Source organism: Ovis aries, chromosome 21 (assembly GCF_016772045.2).
Source record: "Ovis aries strain OAR_USU_Benz2616 breed Rambouillet chromosome 21, ARS-UI_Ramb_v3.0, whole genome shotgun sequence".
In the NCBI taxonomy this organism is placed as follows: domain Eukaryota; kingdom Metazoa; phylum Chordata; class Mammalia; order Artiodactyla; family Bovidae; genus Ovis; species Ovis aries.
In genome coordinates, this window is record NC_056074.1 from 25,438,513 (window position 1) to 25,457,220 (window position 18,708).

Here is an 18,708-nt window from a genome sequence, read left to right on the forward strand (position 1 = left end):
CTATATTATTTCTCAACCTACATGAGAATCTACAATTATCTCAAGAGGAAAAGTTTAATTTGAAAATCATCATTAGTAACGTTTTCATAAATGATGTATGCCTGAATGTATTCTTGACAACTGCATATTCCTATAAACATATTTCTGTTATGAATGATAATATATGAGTGAAGGGTTCTTATGTCTACCTACTTATACACCTCAACTCCTGCCATTCAAACACTGTTGGTCTACAGGTGCAGCAGGGTGACAAATTTAGCATTCCTTATAAATTCATATTCCTTTACTGAAATTATACAGTGTGTTTTATTAAAAACTTTGAGTTTATATTAAATGCTTTAAAATAAACATTTTAAGCCTATTGATTATGCTTGATGGTAAATAACTAATGATGAGTAACAAGCTTAATGGTAGTAATTGATAATGGTAATAATAATTGGTAATGACAGAGGTGGTTGTGGTGGTGGTGCAGTGTTGGTTCTGGTAGTGGTGATAATGATGATATAGTTGTTGGATGTTTAATATTTGAAAGGAAGCATTAGACTATAGTTTCTCAAGCAGAAAGACGACCCTCCCAATAGAAGGGAAATTAAAACACCTGGGAGACAAAAGCATAATTCCCAGCACAGGTGCAAACCAAGACTCTAATCGCGCCTTTACTAAGGTCTCCAGTCCCTGAAGTGACTGCCTCCCAGGAGAAGTCCTGCCCATATATATATGGCACTTCTTTTTCTTCTCTTTATATATATATATATATATGAATACTCCCAAGTCTCCTAAGCTCAGGGACCCATTTTTCATGATAGTGCTGACCCCTTTGAGTAAATTTAGGACTGGATGTAAATCCAAATGGGCCTCTCATTTTCTGATATTTACTTCCCAACTGTTGAAACCAAGGCATTCTCTATAATTTTCAGAGGACTCTGATCCATTTTTCCTCAGCACAGGTACTTAATTATGACTTACAGCAATTGTATGAGAAATTTATTTCTTCCATAAACTCCTGTCTCTAATGCATTCTATTTGCAACTCTGTGTTTATCTTCATGTCTAAGTGGTTTTTCTTCGTGTGCTGTGTTCTTACGGGCAACAATCCTGAGCCTCTGATGCTCTGGTAGAACTGGAGGTAGTTAACTGTAGTGACTGATATCAAATATGGGGTCATGTTTTCCTGCTTTATATTATTAGATGATTATGGGAATCAATAACTAAGTCAATGCTGTCTAGGATTTTCCCATCAGCACTCCACTAAGTGAATGGCATTCACTCTGTACTGCTCTGTAAAGCACTTTGATTCCTGGTAATGGTATATTCCAGATAGATTTTCTCTTAATGTGCTTCTTATTGTTTTCAGAGGTGGAAATTGAGTAGAAGAGAATATGTTAAGATATTTTAATCTATTGTTGCTACCTAAAGGAACTTTTTCTGCTTCATAATAAATGGAAATGATATTCAAAAGGCTTAGCTATCTCTAATTCTCTCTCTTCATTAGTTATCATGAAGTTAACAGTTCAAACTGTAACTTAAAATGTAAAGCTTATAAATGCAATGCAGGTTTTCTAGTCTTCACATCATATCCTTAGGATTTAAAGATTCTTACCCCTAGATAAGAATTATAGTTACTGCCAGAGTTATTATTATTATTACAAGAATCAAATGACACAACATATTTTCAAATGCTTCAGTTAAAAAAGTAGGTTACAACATTTTTTAAATACACATGTGCTTACACACATAGGTACATTATGTATTGAAAAAAAGGTAAAAAGATAGTCTAGACTATTGTTATTCTCCAAGGAGCAGGAAAATGGCACTGTATTTTTGCTTATTTGTATTTCTGATTTCTTATAATGCACATGTACTGCCTTGGTAATTTTTAAAAATATATCAGAAATAATTGACAGTAAAATTTATCATTTGTGTCTAAAAATTCAATAAATTAAGATTACTAAATAATAACAAAGTGCTACACACAAGACAACCTACAGCAAAACAGCATAGTTTACTGAAAACAAAAGCAGACTGATAGTCAGAAGTCCTGGGTTTTAGACCCGGTTCTGCATCTGTAACTTATTTAACTTTTAGAGCTTCTGTTTCCTAGAGAATAGGAAAATAATACAACATTCCTCTTTTTATATGCTGTGCACAATCTAAGACATCAAGAATAAAGCATGTTCAACCACAGAATTGCTTAGAGCTGTAGGTGTGCAGATTGTAAGGCTACATGCTTGGGCCAAGGGAAGAGCTTATGATCAAAGAAAGCACTTTCAGTTCCCAGTCCTTGGTTATTAGGAGGTGTCTGAAAGGTCACTTCGTGTCTGGCACTTCAGTTTTCTCAATATGAAAGTGCAATGAAAATTCTATGCTAAACATATTTGTCTTTCTACTCAAAACTTTTCAGATGAGTTAATGAGATTGACCTTTGATGAGCATTACACAAAAGCTGAAAGTGGAAGTCAGTCAGTCGTATCCAACTCTTTGCAACCCCATGGACTATAGCCTACCACATTTCTCTATCCTTTTGATTTTTCAGGCAAGAATACTGGAGTGGGTTGCCATGTCCTCCTCCAGGGGATCTTCCAGACCAAGGATGGAGTCTATGTCTCCTGTGTTGTCTGCACTGCTGGAAGATTCTTTACCATCTCAGCCACCCGTGGAGGTCTCCCCGCAATGGGTCAGCTGGAAACGAATCAACCTGCAATGCCCAAGACACAAGAGACGCGGGTTCCATCCCTGGTTGGGAAGGTCCTTTAGAGGAGGAAATGGCAACCCATGCCAGTATTCTTGCCTGAAAAAATCCCATGAAGAGAGGAAGCCTGGCAGTCCAGTGGATTGCAAAGAGTTGGACATGACTGAGCAACTAAGAACAGCAGCACACAAAAGTCAGTAGCTGTTTAATGAGCAATGAAAATAGAGCAAACTTAGGATTTTAGTTTAAAACATAGATAATTAGATACAGATATCAGGAAAGGGATATCTATAGGTATCATATCCTGCAATGATGATCCATGTTTTCTTACAGCCATGTCTATAATGTCAATACTTGGTCATTAAAGAGACAATGGCTTCATATTAAGATCCCAAAATAAAAACAGCAATGGTGAGAATAGTTATTGATTACTTCCTGTAGACCAGCAGTTCCCAGTAATTTTGGCACCAGGGACTTGTTTCATGAAAGACAATTTTTCCACAGATGAGAGTCAAGGCGGGGAAGGGGATGGTTTGGGGATGATTCAAGTGCATTGCATTTATTGTGCACTTTATTTCTATTATTAAAATATCAGCTCCACCTGAGATCATCGGGCATTAGATCTCAGAGGTTGGGGACCCCTGCTCTAGACAATAATAAGTGCCAGGACCAAGGCTTTGCCACAGACAGATTAAATGAGAACTTCTGTGGACCAAACACAGCCATCAGTACAATTTACATGCTCCAGTTGATTATAATTATACAGAGTTGAGAATGATTGCTTTAGAGCCTGAAGTCTAGGAAAAAACTAAGAAAGAATTTTTGACACCTAATGACAACTCACTTTTCTTATAGGAACTGACTTCTTGAAAAAAAATTTTCTAACTATGCATTATCCCACATTATTTTCACAACCACCGTAGCTCTTGATATCACTAATTTCTTCATTTTTAGATGCAGAACTTAACTTGTAACTCAGTGATACTGTTGTATCTACTATATCCACCTAAAATTGCATCAGTTTCAGATAGGTTATCATATGCTCACATTCAGTCAATATTTGGGCTTTGCACTGATGACAGGGGAATTTCATTTCTGAAGCAAAGTACATCTCCAACTACAAAATATGAATGCTAGTGCTTATTACCTACAGGATTGAGGTTCTCAGGCTTGAACCTGCCTCAGCCTCACCTGGAGACAGTATGGTACACAGATCACTGGGCCCCATCCCAGAGTTCCTCACTTGGTAGGTCTGGGGTGAGGCCTGAGAATCTGCATCTCCAATGTCTTCAGGTGATACAAGCAATGCTGGTACAGGGACTAGACTTTAAGACCCACTGCTCTAGGATATTTCAGAGACATGAATGTGGTAATCGTTTTGGATCTTGCCTCATTTTTCTTCTCATCTCTATGACCTTTGAAATACCCAGTGTCTGATCTTCCTCCCAAAATAATGGACTGAAGCCTACAATGCTCCTCCGTCCACTGGGTTTTTCCATGCAAGAGTACTGGAGTGTGGTGCCATTTCCTTCTCCAGAGGATCTTCCCAAACCAGGGATCAAACCTGGGTCTCCCACATCATAGGCAGATGCTTTACCATCTGAGCCACCAGGGAAGTCCATAAGGGATCATTCATCCCAAAGGGTCCCAGAATCACTTAGCTGGCCCTAGATGCTCAAAACTAACTTCACCAAGCAGTGCAAAAAGCAGCCTTTTATGCAGTTTTCTCTCATCCACACAGGACCCCCAAACAGAGGGGAATGGCTACAGAAAATCACTCTACAGTGACAGAGTTCATTCTTCAGGGTTTGACAGAGCAACCAGAGTTCCAACTCCCACTCTTATTCCTCTTCCTTGGGATCTACTTGGTCACTATGGTAGGGAACCTGGGTGTGATAATACTGATTTGTCTAAATGCTCACCTTCACACCCCCATGTACTATTTCCTCAGCAACCTGTCCTTTGTGGATCTCTGCTACTCCTCTGCCATTACCCCTAAGATGCTGGTGAACTTTGTGTCAGAGAAGAACATCATCTCTTATGCAGGGTGCATGTCCCAGCTCTACTTGTTCCTGGTGTTTGTCATTGCTGAGTGTTACATGCTGACAGTGATGGCCTATGACCGCTATGTTGCCATCTGCAGGCCTTTGTTTTACAACATCATCATGTCTCATCGAGTCTGCTCCCTGCTGATGGTTGGGGTTTATGCCATGGGATTCATTGGCTCAACTATAGAGACTGGCCTCATGTTGAAACAGTCCTACTGTAAGCACCTCATCAGTTATTACTTCTGTGAAATCCTCCCCATGATGAAGCTAACCTGCTCTAGCACCTACCATGTTGAGATGACAGTCTTCTTGTTGGCTGGATTCAACATCATAGTCACCAGTTTAACAGTCCTAATTTCCTATGCCTTCATTCTATCCAGTATCCTTCACATCAGCACCACAGGGGGAAGGGCCAAAGCCTTCAATACGTGCAGCTCCCACTTTGCAGCTGTGGGGATTTTTTATGGAACAACCGCCTTCATGTACTTGAAACCCTCCACAGCCAGCTCCCTGGCCCAGGAGAATGTGGCCTCCGTGTTCTACACCACAGTGATCCCCATGCTGAACCCCCTGATCTACAGCTTGAGGAATAAGGAGGTAAAGGCTGCTGTGCAGAAAACTCTGAGAGGAAAACTGTTTTAAGGCAAATGTTATTATTATTCTTTCTCAGTTTTAGAAATAAGTTGTTTGGGATCCCGGAGGGAAGACCTGTGAATGTTCACCCAGCTGGGATGGGAAACTGTCCCTTCTCTGGGTGACTGGGTGACTACTCCTGCCTCCTTCCCTCTTTCTTCCCACCCTCTCTTTCCTCTCATTTATGTTTTAAGCCAGATGATGTTGAGTTCAAGATTTCTCTCATTGAGAAACATTTTCTCTATTCTGATACTAAAAGATGAACTCCCCAGGTCGGTAGCTGCCCAATATGCTTCTGCAAATCAGTGGAGAAATAACTCCAGAAAGAATGAAGAGATGGAGTCAAAGCAAAAACAACACCCAGTTGTGGATGTGACTGGTGATGGAAGCAAGGTCCAATGCTGTAAAGAGCAATACTGCGTAGGAACCTGGAAAGTTAGGCCCATGAATCAAAGCAAATTGGAGTGACTATAAAGGAGTACGTCAAGGCTGTATATTGTCACCCTGTTTATTGAACTTATATGCAGAGTACATCATGAGAAATGCTGGACTGGAAGAAACACAAGCTGGAATCAAGATTGCTGGGAGAAATATCAATCACCTCAGATATGCAGATGACACCACCCTTATGGCAGAAAGTGAAGAGGAAGTAAAAGCCTCTTGATGAAAGTGAAAGAGGAGAGTGGAAAAGTTGGCTTAAAGCTCAACATTCAGAAAATGAAGATCATGGCATCCGGTCCCATCACTTCATGGCAAATAGATGGGGAAACAGTGTCAGACTTTATTTTTCTAGGCTCCAAAATCACTGCAGATGGTGACTGCAGCCATGAAATTAAAAGACGCTTACTCCTTGGAAGAAAAGTTATGACCAACCTAGATAGCATATTCAGAAGCAGAAACATTACTTTGCCGACTAAGGTCCATTTAGCCAAGGCTATGGTTTTTCCAGTAGTCATGTATGGATGTGAGAGTTGGACTGTGAAGAAAGCTGAGCACCGAAGAATTGATGCTTTTGAACTGTGGTGTTGGAGAAGACTCTTGAGACTCCCTTGGACTGCAAGGAGATCCAACCAGTCCATTCTGAAGGAGAACAGCCCTGGGATTTCTTTGGAAGGAATGATGCTAAAGCTGAAACTCCAGTACTTTGGCCACCTCATGCGAAGAGTTGACTCATTGGAAAAGACTTTGATGTTGGGAGGGATTGGGGGCAGGAGGAGAAGGGGACTACAGAGGATGAGATGACTGGATGGCATCACTGACTCGATGGACGTGAGTCTGAGTGAACTCTGGGAGTTGGTGATGGACAGGGAGGCCTGGTGTGCTGCGATTCATGGGGTCGCAAAGAGTCAGACACGACTGAGCGACTGAACTGAACTGAACTGAAACAGGAGACAGCAAGAGTGAACGTCGACATTTTAGGAATCAGCAAACTAAAATGGACTGGAATGGGTGAATTTAACTCAGATGACCATTATATCTACTACTGTGAGCAAGAATCCCTTAGCAGAAATGGAGTAGACATCATAGTCAACCAAAGAGTCCGAAATGCAGTACTTGGATGCAATCTCAAAAATGACAGAACGATCTCTGTCCGTTTCCAAGGCAAACCATTCAATATCACTGTAATCCAAGTCTATGCCCCGACTAGTAACGCTGAAGAAACTGAAGTTGAACGGTTCTATGAAGACCTAGAAGACTTTCTAGAATTAACATCCAAAAAAGATGTCCTTTTCATTATCGGGGACTGGAATGCAAAAGCAGGAAGTCAAGAGATACCTGGAGTAAGAGGCAAATTTGATTTCGAGTACAGAATGAAGCAGGGCAAAGGCTAATAGAGTTCTGCCAAGAGAATGCACTGATCAAAGCAAACACCTTCTTCCAACAACACAAGAGACAACTCTACACGTGGAGATCACCAGATGGTCAACACCAAAATCAGACTGATTATATTCTTTGCAGCCAAAGATGGAGAAGCTCTATACAGTCAGCATAAACAAGACTGGGAGTGGACTGTGGCTCATGAACTCCTTATTGCCAAATTCAGACTTAAGTTGAAGAAAGTAGGGAAAACCACTAGACAATTCAGGTATGACCTACTTAAATCATAGCCATAATGATTATACAGTGGAAGTGAGAAATAGTTTTAAGGGACTAGATCTGACAGAGTGCCTGATGAACTATGGAGGAGGTTCGTGACATTGTACAGGAGACAGGGATCAAGACCATCCTCATGGAAAAGAAATGCAAAAAAGCAAAATGGCTGTCTGGGCAGGCCTTACAAATAACTGTGATAAAAAAAAGAGAAGTGAAAAGCAAAGGAGAAAAGGAAAGATATACCCATCTGAATGCCGAGTTCCAAAGAATAGCAAGAAGAGATAAGAAAGCCTTCCTCAGTGATCAATGCAAAGAAATAGAGGAAAACAACAGAATGGGAAAGACTAGAGATCACTTCAAGAAAATTAGAGATACCAAGGAACATTTCATGCAAAGATGGGCTCAATAAAGGACAGAAATGGTATGGACCTAAAAGAAGCAGAAGATACTAAGAACAGGTGGCAAGAATACACAGAAGAACAGTATAAAAAAGATCTTCATGGCCAAGATAATCACGATGGTGTGATCACTCACCTAAAACCAGACATCCTGGAATGTGAAGTCAAGTGGGCCTTAGGAAGCATCACTATGAGCAAAGCAAGTGGAGGTGGTGGAATTCTAGTTGAGCTATTTCAAATCCTAAAGGATGATGCTGTGAAAGTGTTGCACTCAATATGCCAGCAAATTTGGAAAAGTCAGCAGTGACCACAGGACTGGAAGAGTCAGTTTTCAAACCAATCCCAAAGAAAGGCACTGCCAAAGAATGCTCAAACTACCACACAATTGCACTCATCTCACACGCTAGTAAAGTAATGCTCAAAATTCTCCAAGCCAGGCTTCAACAATATGTGAACCATGAACTTTCAGATGTTCAAGCTGGATTTACAAAAGGCAGAGGAACCCAAGATTAAATTGCCAACATCAGCTGGATCATAAAAAGAGAGAGAGAGAGAGAGAGAGAGAGAGTTCCAGAAAAGCATCTATTTCTGCTTTATTGACTATGCCAAAGCCTTTGACTGTGTGGATCACAAGAAACTGTGGAAAATTCTGAAAGAGATGGGAATACCAGACCACCTGACCTGCCTCTTGAGAAACCTATATGCAGGTCAGGAAGCAAAAGTTAGAATTGGACATGGAAAAACAGACTGGTTCCAAATAGGAAAAGGAATACTTCAAGGCTGTATACTGTCACCCTGCTTATTGAACTTATATGCAGAGTACATCATGAGAAATGCTGGGCTGGAGGAAGCACAAGCTGGAATCAAGATTGTCGGGGCAAATATCAATCACCTCAGATATGCAGATGACACCACCTTTATGGCAGAAAGTGAAGTGGAACTAAAGAGCTTCTTGATGAAAGTGAAAGAAGAAAGTGGAAAAGTTGGCTTAAAGCTCAACATTCAGAAGACAAAGATCATGGTATCTGATCCCATCACTTCATGGCAAATAAAAGGAGAAACAGTGGAAACAGTGGCTGACTTTATTTTTTTGGGCTCCAAAATCACTGAAGATGGTGGCTGCAGCCATGTAATTAAAAGACGCTTACTCCTTGGAAGGAAAGTTATGACCAACCTAGATAGCATATTAAAAAGCAAAGACATTACTTTGCCAACAAAGGTCGATCTAGTCAAAGCTATTGTTTTTCCAGTAGTCACGTATGGATGTGAGAGTTGGACCACAAAGAAAGATGAGTGCCAAAGAACTGATGCATTTGAACTGCTGGAGAAGACTCTTGAGAGTCCCTTGGACAGCAAGGAGATCAACCATTCCATCGTAAAGGAGATCAGTCTTGGGTGTTCATTGGAAGGACTGATACTGAAGCTGAAACTCTAGTACTTTGGCCACCTGATGTGAAGAGCTGACTCATTTGAAAAGACCCTGATGCTGGGAAAAATTGAAGGTGAGAGGAGAAGGGGACCGCAGAGGATGAGATGGTTGCATGGCATCACCGACACAATGGACATGTGTTTGAGTAAACTCTGGGAGTTGGTGATGGACAGGGAGGCCTGGTGTGCTGCGATTCATGCGGTTGCAAAGAGTGGGACACGACTGAGCAGTTGAACTGAACTGAACTTTCTACTGTCATTTAACATATGCTTTAAAGTTTCACAGACTCACAGACAGAGAGCAAACAGTGGCTATGGGTTGGGGTGGTGGGGACAGACATCAAGGCCAGGAGAGTAATCTCACAACTACAATGTATAAAATAAATTAGGAATAAGGATGTATGGTAAAGCACAGGGCAATAAACCCATTATTTATACTAACTTTAAATGCAGTAACTATAAAAATACTGAATGACTATGCTGTATGTCTGAAAGTAATATAGTAAATCAACTACATTTCATTTAAAATTAAACTTTCATCATTGGCTTTTAGAGTCAGTTTCTTTTCCTAATCTTTTAGTTTAGAAATGATCATAATTTAGTTTTTCTGTGTAGAAAATATTGCTCAAACCAGTTCCTCCTTCTATGCATTTGGGAATACACAAAGCAGAGAGAGATGAATTTGAGAGTTTTCACCAGGAAGTAATACTTGGAGCTTTCTCATCTAGACTTCCTTGTCTCCCCTCTTCCACTCCTGTCTACTTATTTCTGCCCAAGAACTTCTACCTGATCCCTTTATGTGACTTTTTAATCACCATAATAATAATGCCAGCCGCTACCACGTTTGGGGCACCTACTCTGAACCACACAGTTCTTCTAAACACTTTGTATGCCTTATTAAATTACGCTTCACAACAGTTAGATACCACTGTCTTCCCCATTTCACTGTAGAATTTGGTATAGTAAATTGCTCAAGGTCACATAGCTGGTAAACAAAGACATGGGGATTCAAATCCAAGTATAAGTGACTCCAGAGCCCACACTCTCGGCTCTCAGTCATCATACCCTTTACTTTAAGTTGGTGTTCCCTCTTAACGGTCTTTAAATCCTGCCCTAATTGTACTTTTCCAATTTCAAAGGCCTCTTGAAATCAGCTCCTCAGGTTCTCAACTTTCATCTTCCCTAATCTCTTCACATGTATAGGCAACTTCTTTTTGTATCTAATGAAACTTTATGCCGGAGTGACCAGCTCACCAGTTCACCAGACACTTTACCAGTTTTAGTGCTGGAAGCCCCCACCCTTGGAAACCCCTCAGTTCCAGAAAAAAAAAGTATGATTGGTCCCCAGATTACACATTGTTGCAACTCTCTTGTCCTGCTTAATTAACTGATTCATCTACTGTGGACCTCATTCAGTTAATACAGTGGCAATAGAACCAAGTTTCTCTCCACTCTTCTTGCTTTATCCAATAGTGAGGATACATGTTTTAGACTCAGCTTACTGATATAATGCACAAGACTGATAGAGACTTCTTAACATTTCTAGCTGGTTTTGGCATTGTCTCATATCAATCAGTAGTCTACTATCAGAAATGGGTATAACTCTAGTGTTCTTAAGCAGAAAGGCAGTGAATACAGGGACTGACTTGCTTACAGTTTATTGAATGGCTAGAGAAAGGGTGAGGCTGCCTGCAAAGTGACTTCACAATAGATAATACCCACAGCTGCCATTATGACCACTGCCACATGTAAAATGGCCCTCATACTCACAAAACTATTAATGAACAGCTGGGCTCAGATAGAGCATTACCTGGAAACTTGTTAAAGATGCAAATTCCGGGTTTCTGCTGCCAGAAAACCATGCTAAAAGAAGCCCTGTCCACAGTCACAGCTTGCCCCCATCCACCTCACAGTTCTTCTTCTATCCCACTCCACACTCAAGGTATCCATCCATACCTTGACACACCTCCATTCCCTAGCTATCCTTTGCTCTGGGGCTGAACAGTCAGCTATGCGGGCTTCCTCTGGACAACGGCTTTTGGGAAGAGTCCCATCAGCAAGAACAGGGTATGCAGGCATGGAATTCTGTATCCCAACACTGAGAACAAAGACCAGAAGGAGATGCACAGACTCTGATGGACACCCCTTGGGTCCATCCACACCCTGGGGAGGGAGACAGCCAGAGAAGGGCCAAGGACAGGTACCTCTCACTCAGTATGAGGTTACTATGACTACTGTGCAGAGAGGTGACCTTGCCTGTATGTTTGTCCATGGCTGCTGCTTCTCTCCTCAGCTGGAAAGTCCCACAGTTACTATGTTTGTGTCCCTTATATTACAGTTTACAAAGCATCTTCATTTTTAGAGTGAATTTCAATTTATATGCAGAAAACCATTCTTTGTGGGAAAGTCATATTAAATTGAAGACATATTTTACTTCAGCTTTCTTGGAGTACAGTATTTTTTCCCTTATTATGAGTGGCATGGGGCTTCCCAGGTAGCTCAGCTGGTAAAGAAGCTACCTGCAGTGCAGGAGACCCCAGTTCAATTACTGGGTTGGGAAGATCCCCTGCAGAAGGGATAGGCTACCCACTCCAGTATGCTTGGGCTTCCCTGGTGGCAAGTGAAGAATCCACTTGCAATGCAGGAGAATTGGGTTTGATCCCTGGGTTGGGAAGATGCCCTGGAGGAGGGCATGGTATTATGCTTCCCTATGGCTCTGTGGTAAAGAATCTGCCTGTGATGTGGGAGACATGGGTTCAATCCCTGCATTGGGAGGATCCCCTGGAGAAGGGAACAGCTACTCACTCTAGTATTCTGACCTGGAAAAGTTCACGGACTGTATAGTCCAGGGGGTCACAAAGAGTCAGACAAGACAGTGACTTTCACACACACGAGTGGCATAGTGTTTTATTTAAAAGAAAAGAAGGCTATGTGAGTGCGTATTTTGTCTTTTCATTCATTTTTAATACCATTAGAGACAGAAGGACTATATACACAGAGAGTGCTCTCTGAGATGTGTCCTCTGAGAAGTGCAAACAGCCTAAACCTCAAAGGGCATGTTCTTTTTTGCCTATAATTGACAATGCTGTAGGGCTTCCCTGATGGCTCAGATGGTAAAGAATACTGCAATGCTGGAGACCTGGGTTTGATCTTTGGGTTGGGAAGATCCCCTGGAGGAGGGAATAGCAACCCACTCCAGTATTCTTTCTTGCCTTGGAAATCCCATAGAGGAGCCTGGGGTTGCAAAGAGTCAGATATGACTGAGTGACTAACACTTGGCAATGCTGTATCGTATACTTAAAATTTTACTAATAGAGTGGATCTTGTTTTAAGTGATCTTATCACAAGGAAAATAACAATAAAGAAAGAGGGAAGGAGGGATGGAGGAAGAAAAAGGAAATTTTTAGAGATGATGCTCATGTTTTCGACATTGATTATGGTGAGAGTTTCACAGGTGTATACTTCTCTCCAGAATCAAGTTGTATACATCATGCACAGCTTTGTGGATGTCAATCATACCTCAATAAAAATGGTTCTTTATAAAAATGAGGGAAGCATATTAATACTCAAAGTCAATAAGTAATCACAATCTTGTAGATCATCTATATACCATTTACAAATAAAAGAAATCAGATTAAGTCACATGTCCAAAGTGTGGAATATCCTCCTCTATCCCTGGACTCAAGCAGCCACTGACTTACTTTCTATCAATATACTATCTATCAATATAGCAATTGATTAGTTATGACTGATTAGAGGATACAATATGTACCCTTTTGTGTCTGGTATGTTTTGCTCAACACAGTCCCTTAAATTCCTTCATTTTGTTGTGTGTATTAGTTATACATTTCTTTTTGATTGGTAGTAATTTTTTCCTGAATATATCAGGCAATAAATTACTTGGATAAATATCCAAGAGTGGAATTGTTTGGTGATAGAACAGTTTATGTCTATCATAAACTTCCCAGGTGGCTCACCTGTAAAGAATCTGCCCTCAGTGCAGGAGACACTGGGAGATGCTGGTTCGATTCCAGGGTCAGGAAGATCCCCTGAAGGAGGGCATGACAACCCATCCAGTATTCTTGCCTGGAGAATCCCATGAACAGAGGAGCCTGGCAGGCTACAGTCCATGGGGTCACAAAGAGTCGGACACAACTGAAGCAACTGAGCATGAGCATGAGACCAGTTTATTAGAAACTGCCCAACAATTTTTTTTGTTTGGTTGGTTGGTTGGTTTTCTTTTTTTTTTTTTTACTTTATTTTACTTTACAATATTGTATTGGTTTTGCCATACATCAACATGAATCCACCATGGTTGTACACGTGTTCCCAATCCTGAACCCCCCTCCCGCCTCCCTCCCCATACCATCCCTCTGGGTCATCCCAGTGCACCAGCACCAAGCATCCTGTATCCTGCATAGAACCTAGACTGGCGATTCGTTTCTTATATGATATTGTACATGTTTCAATGCCCAACAATTTTTAAAGAAACGGTCTGATTTCATTTTCCAACAGCAGTGTATGAGAGGTTCACTTGCTCTGCATTCTCAACAAACTTGATATTGTCAGATTAACATCTCCAGTGAATATATAGTGCTCTGTCAGTGTGTTTTCAATTTCATTTAACTAATACCTAATGATAATCAGCAAATTTTCATATGTACCCTGATTATTTTAAATTCTTCTTTATAGTGTCTATCCAAACTTTTGGTTCACTTTTAATTAGTTGTCTTCTTGATTAGTGAATTTGTCAGAGCTCTCATATGATCTGAATACAGGTACTTAGACATATCTTCCCCTGTCTGTCTTGTCATTTCACTTCTTCAGCAGTCTATTTCAAAGAATACAAGGTTTTATTCTTAAGTCCAGTTGTCAGCTTTTGTCTTCTTGCTTAATAAGCACTTTCGTGCTTATTCTAAAATCCCATAGCCTATACCAACATCATGGTAATTTTCCTTTTTTCCCAGAAGGTTTAAAGACTTAAATCTAATATGTTTAGTTACAACTTTTTAACATGGAAGAAATTTAACATATACAAAGAAACAGAATAGTTTGCTAAATACTCATATTCCCAACACCCAGCTCAACAATTATTTATATTTTATGCTTCTTTAATTATCTCTACCTCCACCCAACAAATATAGTATGTTTTAGCCATTGTATCTTCAAGTATTTTTGTTTCCTCCCTTTCTTCTGGGATTCTAATTACACAGGTGTTGAGACCACTTGAGATTGTTCTACATATTATGGAATTTGTTCTGTCATTGAACTTCCTTTCTTCAATGTCTAATCTGCTATTAAGTCCATCCAAAAATTTTTCCTTTATATTTTTCATCTCTGAAAGTACACTTTAATTCTTTTTTATACCTTCCATGTTTCTTTACATTATGTTCACATCTTCTTTAAAATCCTTAGGTAAATGAATAAAGCTGTTTATAAATTCTTATCTAATATCACCAGACAGATATTTCTATTTGCACATATCTTCTCCTGCTTTTCTTCTTTTTCGATTAATTTATTTATTTTAGTTGGAGGCTAATTACTTTACAATATTGTAGTGGTTTTTGCCATACATTGACATGAATCAGCCATGGGTGTACATATGTCCCCCATCCCAAAACCCCCTCCCACCTCCCTTCCCATCCCATCCTCAGGGTTGCCCCAGTGCACCGGCTTTGAGTGCCCTGTTTCATGCATCTAACTTGGACTGGTCATCTATTTCACATATGGTAACATACATGTTTCAATGCTACTTTCTCAAATCATCCCACCCTCGCCTTCTCCCACAGAGTCCAAATGTCTGTTCTTTACATCTGTGTCTCTTTTGCTGTCCTACATATAAGGTCATTGTTGCCATCTTTCTTAATTCCATATATATGCATTAAATACTGTATTGGTGTTTTCCTTTCTGAATTACTTCACTCAGTGTAATAGGCTCCAGTTTCATCCACCTCTTAGAACTGATTCAAATGTGTTTTTTAATAGCTAAGTAATATTTTCCATTATGTATGTGTGTATATGTACCACAGCTTTTGAACTGTGGTGTTGGAGAAGACTCTTGAGAGTCCCTTGGACTGCAAGGAGATCCAACCAGTCCATCCTAAGAGATCAGTCCTGAGTATTCATTGGAAGGACTGATGTTGAAGCTGCAACTACAATACTTTGGCCACCTGATGCAAAGAGCTGATTCATTTGAAAAGACCCTGATGCTGGGAAAGATTGAGGGCAGGAGGAGAAGGGGAGACAGAGGATGAGATGGTTGGATGGCATCACCAACTCAATGGACATGAGTTTGGGTAAACTCCAGGAATTGCTGATGGACAGGGTGGCCTGGCGTGCTGCAGTCCATGGGATTGCAAAGAGTTGGACATGACTGAGCGACTGAACTGAACTGAACTGAACCACAACTTTCTTACCCATTCATCTGCCGATGGACATCTAGGCTGCTTCCATGTCCTAGCTATTGTAAACAGCTTTGCAATGAACATTGGGGTACAGGTGTCTCTTTTGATTCTGATTTCCTTGGTGTGTAGGCCCAGAAGTGGGATTTCTGGGTCATATGGCAGTTCTATTTCCAGTTTTTTAAGAAATCTCTGAACTGTTCTCCATAGTGGCTGTACTAGTTTGCATTCCCACCAACAGTGTAAGAGGGTTCCCTTTTCTCCATACCCTCTCCAGCATTTATTACTTGTAGACTTTTTGATAACAGCCATTCTGACCAGCGTGAGATGGTACCTTATTGTGGTTTTGATTTGCATTTCTCTGATAATGAGTGATGTTGAGCATCTTTTCATGTGTTTGTTGGCCATTTGTATGTCTTCTTTGGAGAAATGTTTGTTTAGTTCTTTGGCCTATTTTTTGACTGGGTTATTTATTTTTCTGGTATTGAGCTGCATGAGCTGCTTGTATATTTTTGAGATTAGTTCTTTGTCATTTGCTTCATTTGCTATTATTTTCTCCCATTCTGAAGGCTGTCTTTTCACCTTGCTTATAGTTTCCTTCGTTTTTCAAAAGCTTTTAAGTTTAATCAGGTCCTATTTGTTTATTTTTTATTTTATTTGCATTAATCTTGGAGGTGGGTCATAGAGGATCCTGCTGTGATTTATGTCAGAGAGTGTTTTGCCTATGTTTTCCTCTAAGAGTTTTATAGTTTCTGGTCTTACATTTAGATCTTTAATCCATTTTGAGTTTATTTTTGTGTATGGTATTACTGTCCTAGTTTCATTCTTTTACAAGTGGTTGACCAGTTTTCCCAGCACCACTTGTTAAAGAGATTGTCTTTTCTCCATTGTATATTCTTGCCTCCTTTGTCAAAGATAAGGTGTCCATAGGTGCATGGATTTATCTCTGGACTTTCTATTTTGTTCCATTGATCTATATTACTGTCTTTGTGCCAGTACCATAGTGTCTTGATGACTGTGGCTTTGTAGTAGAGCCTGAAGTCAGGTAGGTTGATTCCTCCAGTTCCATTCTTCTTTCTCAAGATTGCTTTGGCTATTCGAGGTTTTCTGTATTTCCATACAAATTGTGAAATTATTTGTTCTGCTACTGCTGCTAAGTCACTTCAGTCGTGTTCGACTCTGTGCGACCCCACAGACAGCAGCCCACTAGGCTCCTCTGTCCCTGGGATTCTCCAGGCAAGAATACTGAAGTGGGTTGCCATTTCCTTCTCCAATGCATGAAAGTGAAAAGTGAAAGTGAAGTCGCTCAGTCGTGTCCGACTCTTAGCGACCCCATGGACTGCAGCCTACCAGGCTCCTCCATCCACGGGATTTTCCAGGCAAGAATATTTGTTCTAGCTCTGTGAAAAATACCATTGGTAGCTTGATAGGGATTGCATTGAATTGCTTCAATTCAATTGCTTTGGGTAGTATACTCATTTTCACTATATTGATTCTTCCTATCTATGAACATGGTATATTTCTCCATCTATTTGTGTCATCTTTGATTTCCTTCATCAGTGTTTTATAGTTTTCTATTTATAGTCTTTTATTTCTTTAGGTAGATTTATTCCTAAGTATTTTATTATTTTTGTCACAATGGTGAATTGAATTTTTTCCTTAATTTCTCTTTCTGTTTTCTCATTGTTAGTGTATAGGAATGCAAGGGATTTCTGTGTGTTAATTTTATATCTTGGAACTTTACTATATTCATTGATTAGCTCTAGTAACTTTCTGGTGGAGTCTTTAGGGTTTTCTATGTATAAGACCATGTCATCTGAAAACACTAAGAGTTTTACTTCTTTTCCAATCTGGATTCCTTTTATTTCTTTTTCTGCTCTGATTACTGTGGCAAAAACTTCCAAAACTATGTTGAATAGTAGTGGTGAAAGTGGGCACCCTTGTCTTGTTCCTGACTTTAGGGGAAATGCTTTCAATTTTTCACCATTGAGGAAAATGTTTGTTTGGGTTTATCATATATGGCTTTTATTATGTTGAGATATGTTCCTTCTATGGCTGCTTTCTGGAGGGTTTTATCATAAATGGATGTTGAATTTTGTCGAAGGCTTTCTCTGCATCTATTGAGATAATCATACTTTTTATTTTTCAATTTGTTGATGTGGTGAATTACATTGATTGATTTGTGGATATTGAAGAATCCTTGCATTAATCCCTGGGATAAAGTCATGATGTATGATCTTTTTAATATGTTGTCAGATTCTGTTTGCTAGAATTTTGTTGAGGATCTTTGCATCTATGTTCATCAGTGATATTGGCCTATAGTTTTCTTTCTTTGTGGCATCTTTATCCGGTTTTGGTATTAGGGTGATGGTGGCCTCATAGAATGAGTTTGGCAGTTTACCTTCCTCTGCAATTTTCTGGAAGAGTTTGAGTAGGATAGGTGTTAGCTCTTCTCTAAATTTTTGGTAGAATTCATCTGTGAAGCCATCTGGTCCTGGGCTTTTGTTTTTTGGAAGATTTTTTATTACAGTTTCAAGTTCTGTGCTTGTGATGAGTCTGTTAAGATTTTCTGTTTCTTCCTGGTTATACTTTTCTAAGAATTCATCCATTTTTTCCAAGTTGTTCATTTTTTTGGCATATAGTTGCTTATAATAGTCTCATGAAATAAAAAGTTATTTCTGTATTGTCTGTTGTGATTTCTCCATTTTCATTTCTAATTCTGTTCATTTGATTCTTCCCCCTTTTTATCTTGATGACTCTGGCTAATAGTTTGTCTATTTTATTTATCTTCTTGAATAACCAGCTTTTAGTTTTGTTGATTTTTGCTATAGTCTTTGTTTCTTTTTCATTTATTTCTGTCCTAAGTTTTATGATTTCTTTCCATCTACTAACCCTGGGGTTCTTCATTTCTTCTTTTTCTAGTTGCTTTAGGTGTAAAATTAGGTCATTTATTTGATTTTTCTCTTATTTCTTGAGGTAAGCTTGTATTGCTATGCACCGCTTTTACTGAATCCCATA

At 39.7% G+C, this 18,708-nt stretch overlaps 1 protein-coding gene across 1 annotated transcript; it reads left to right on the forward strand.

The window, feature by feature from the left end:
- Positions 1-4,424: 4,424 nt before the first annotated feature.
- LOC101116187 (olfactory receptor 8A1-like) lies at positions 4,425-5,378 on the forward strand. The gene has a single exon (XM_012101831.4). The coding sequence runs from the start codon at positions 4,449-4,451 to the stop codon at positions 5,376-5,378; it is 930 nt and encodes a 309-aa protein (XP_011957221.3). The 5' UTR covers positions 4,425-4,448.
- The last annotated feature ends 13,330 nt before the right edge of the window (positions 5,379-18,708 follow it).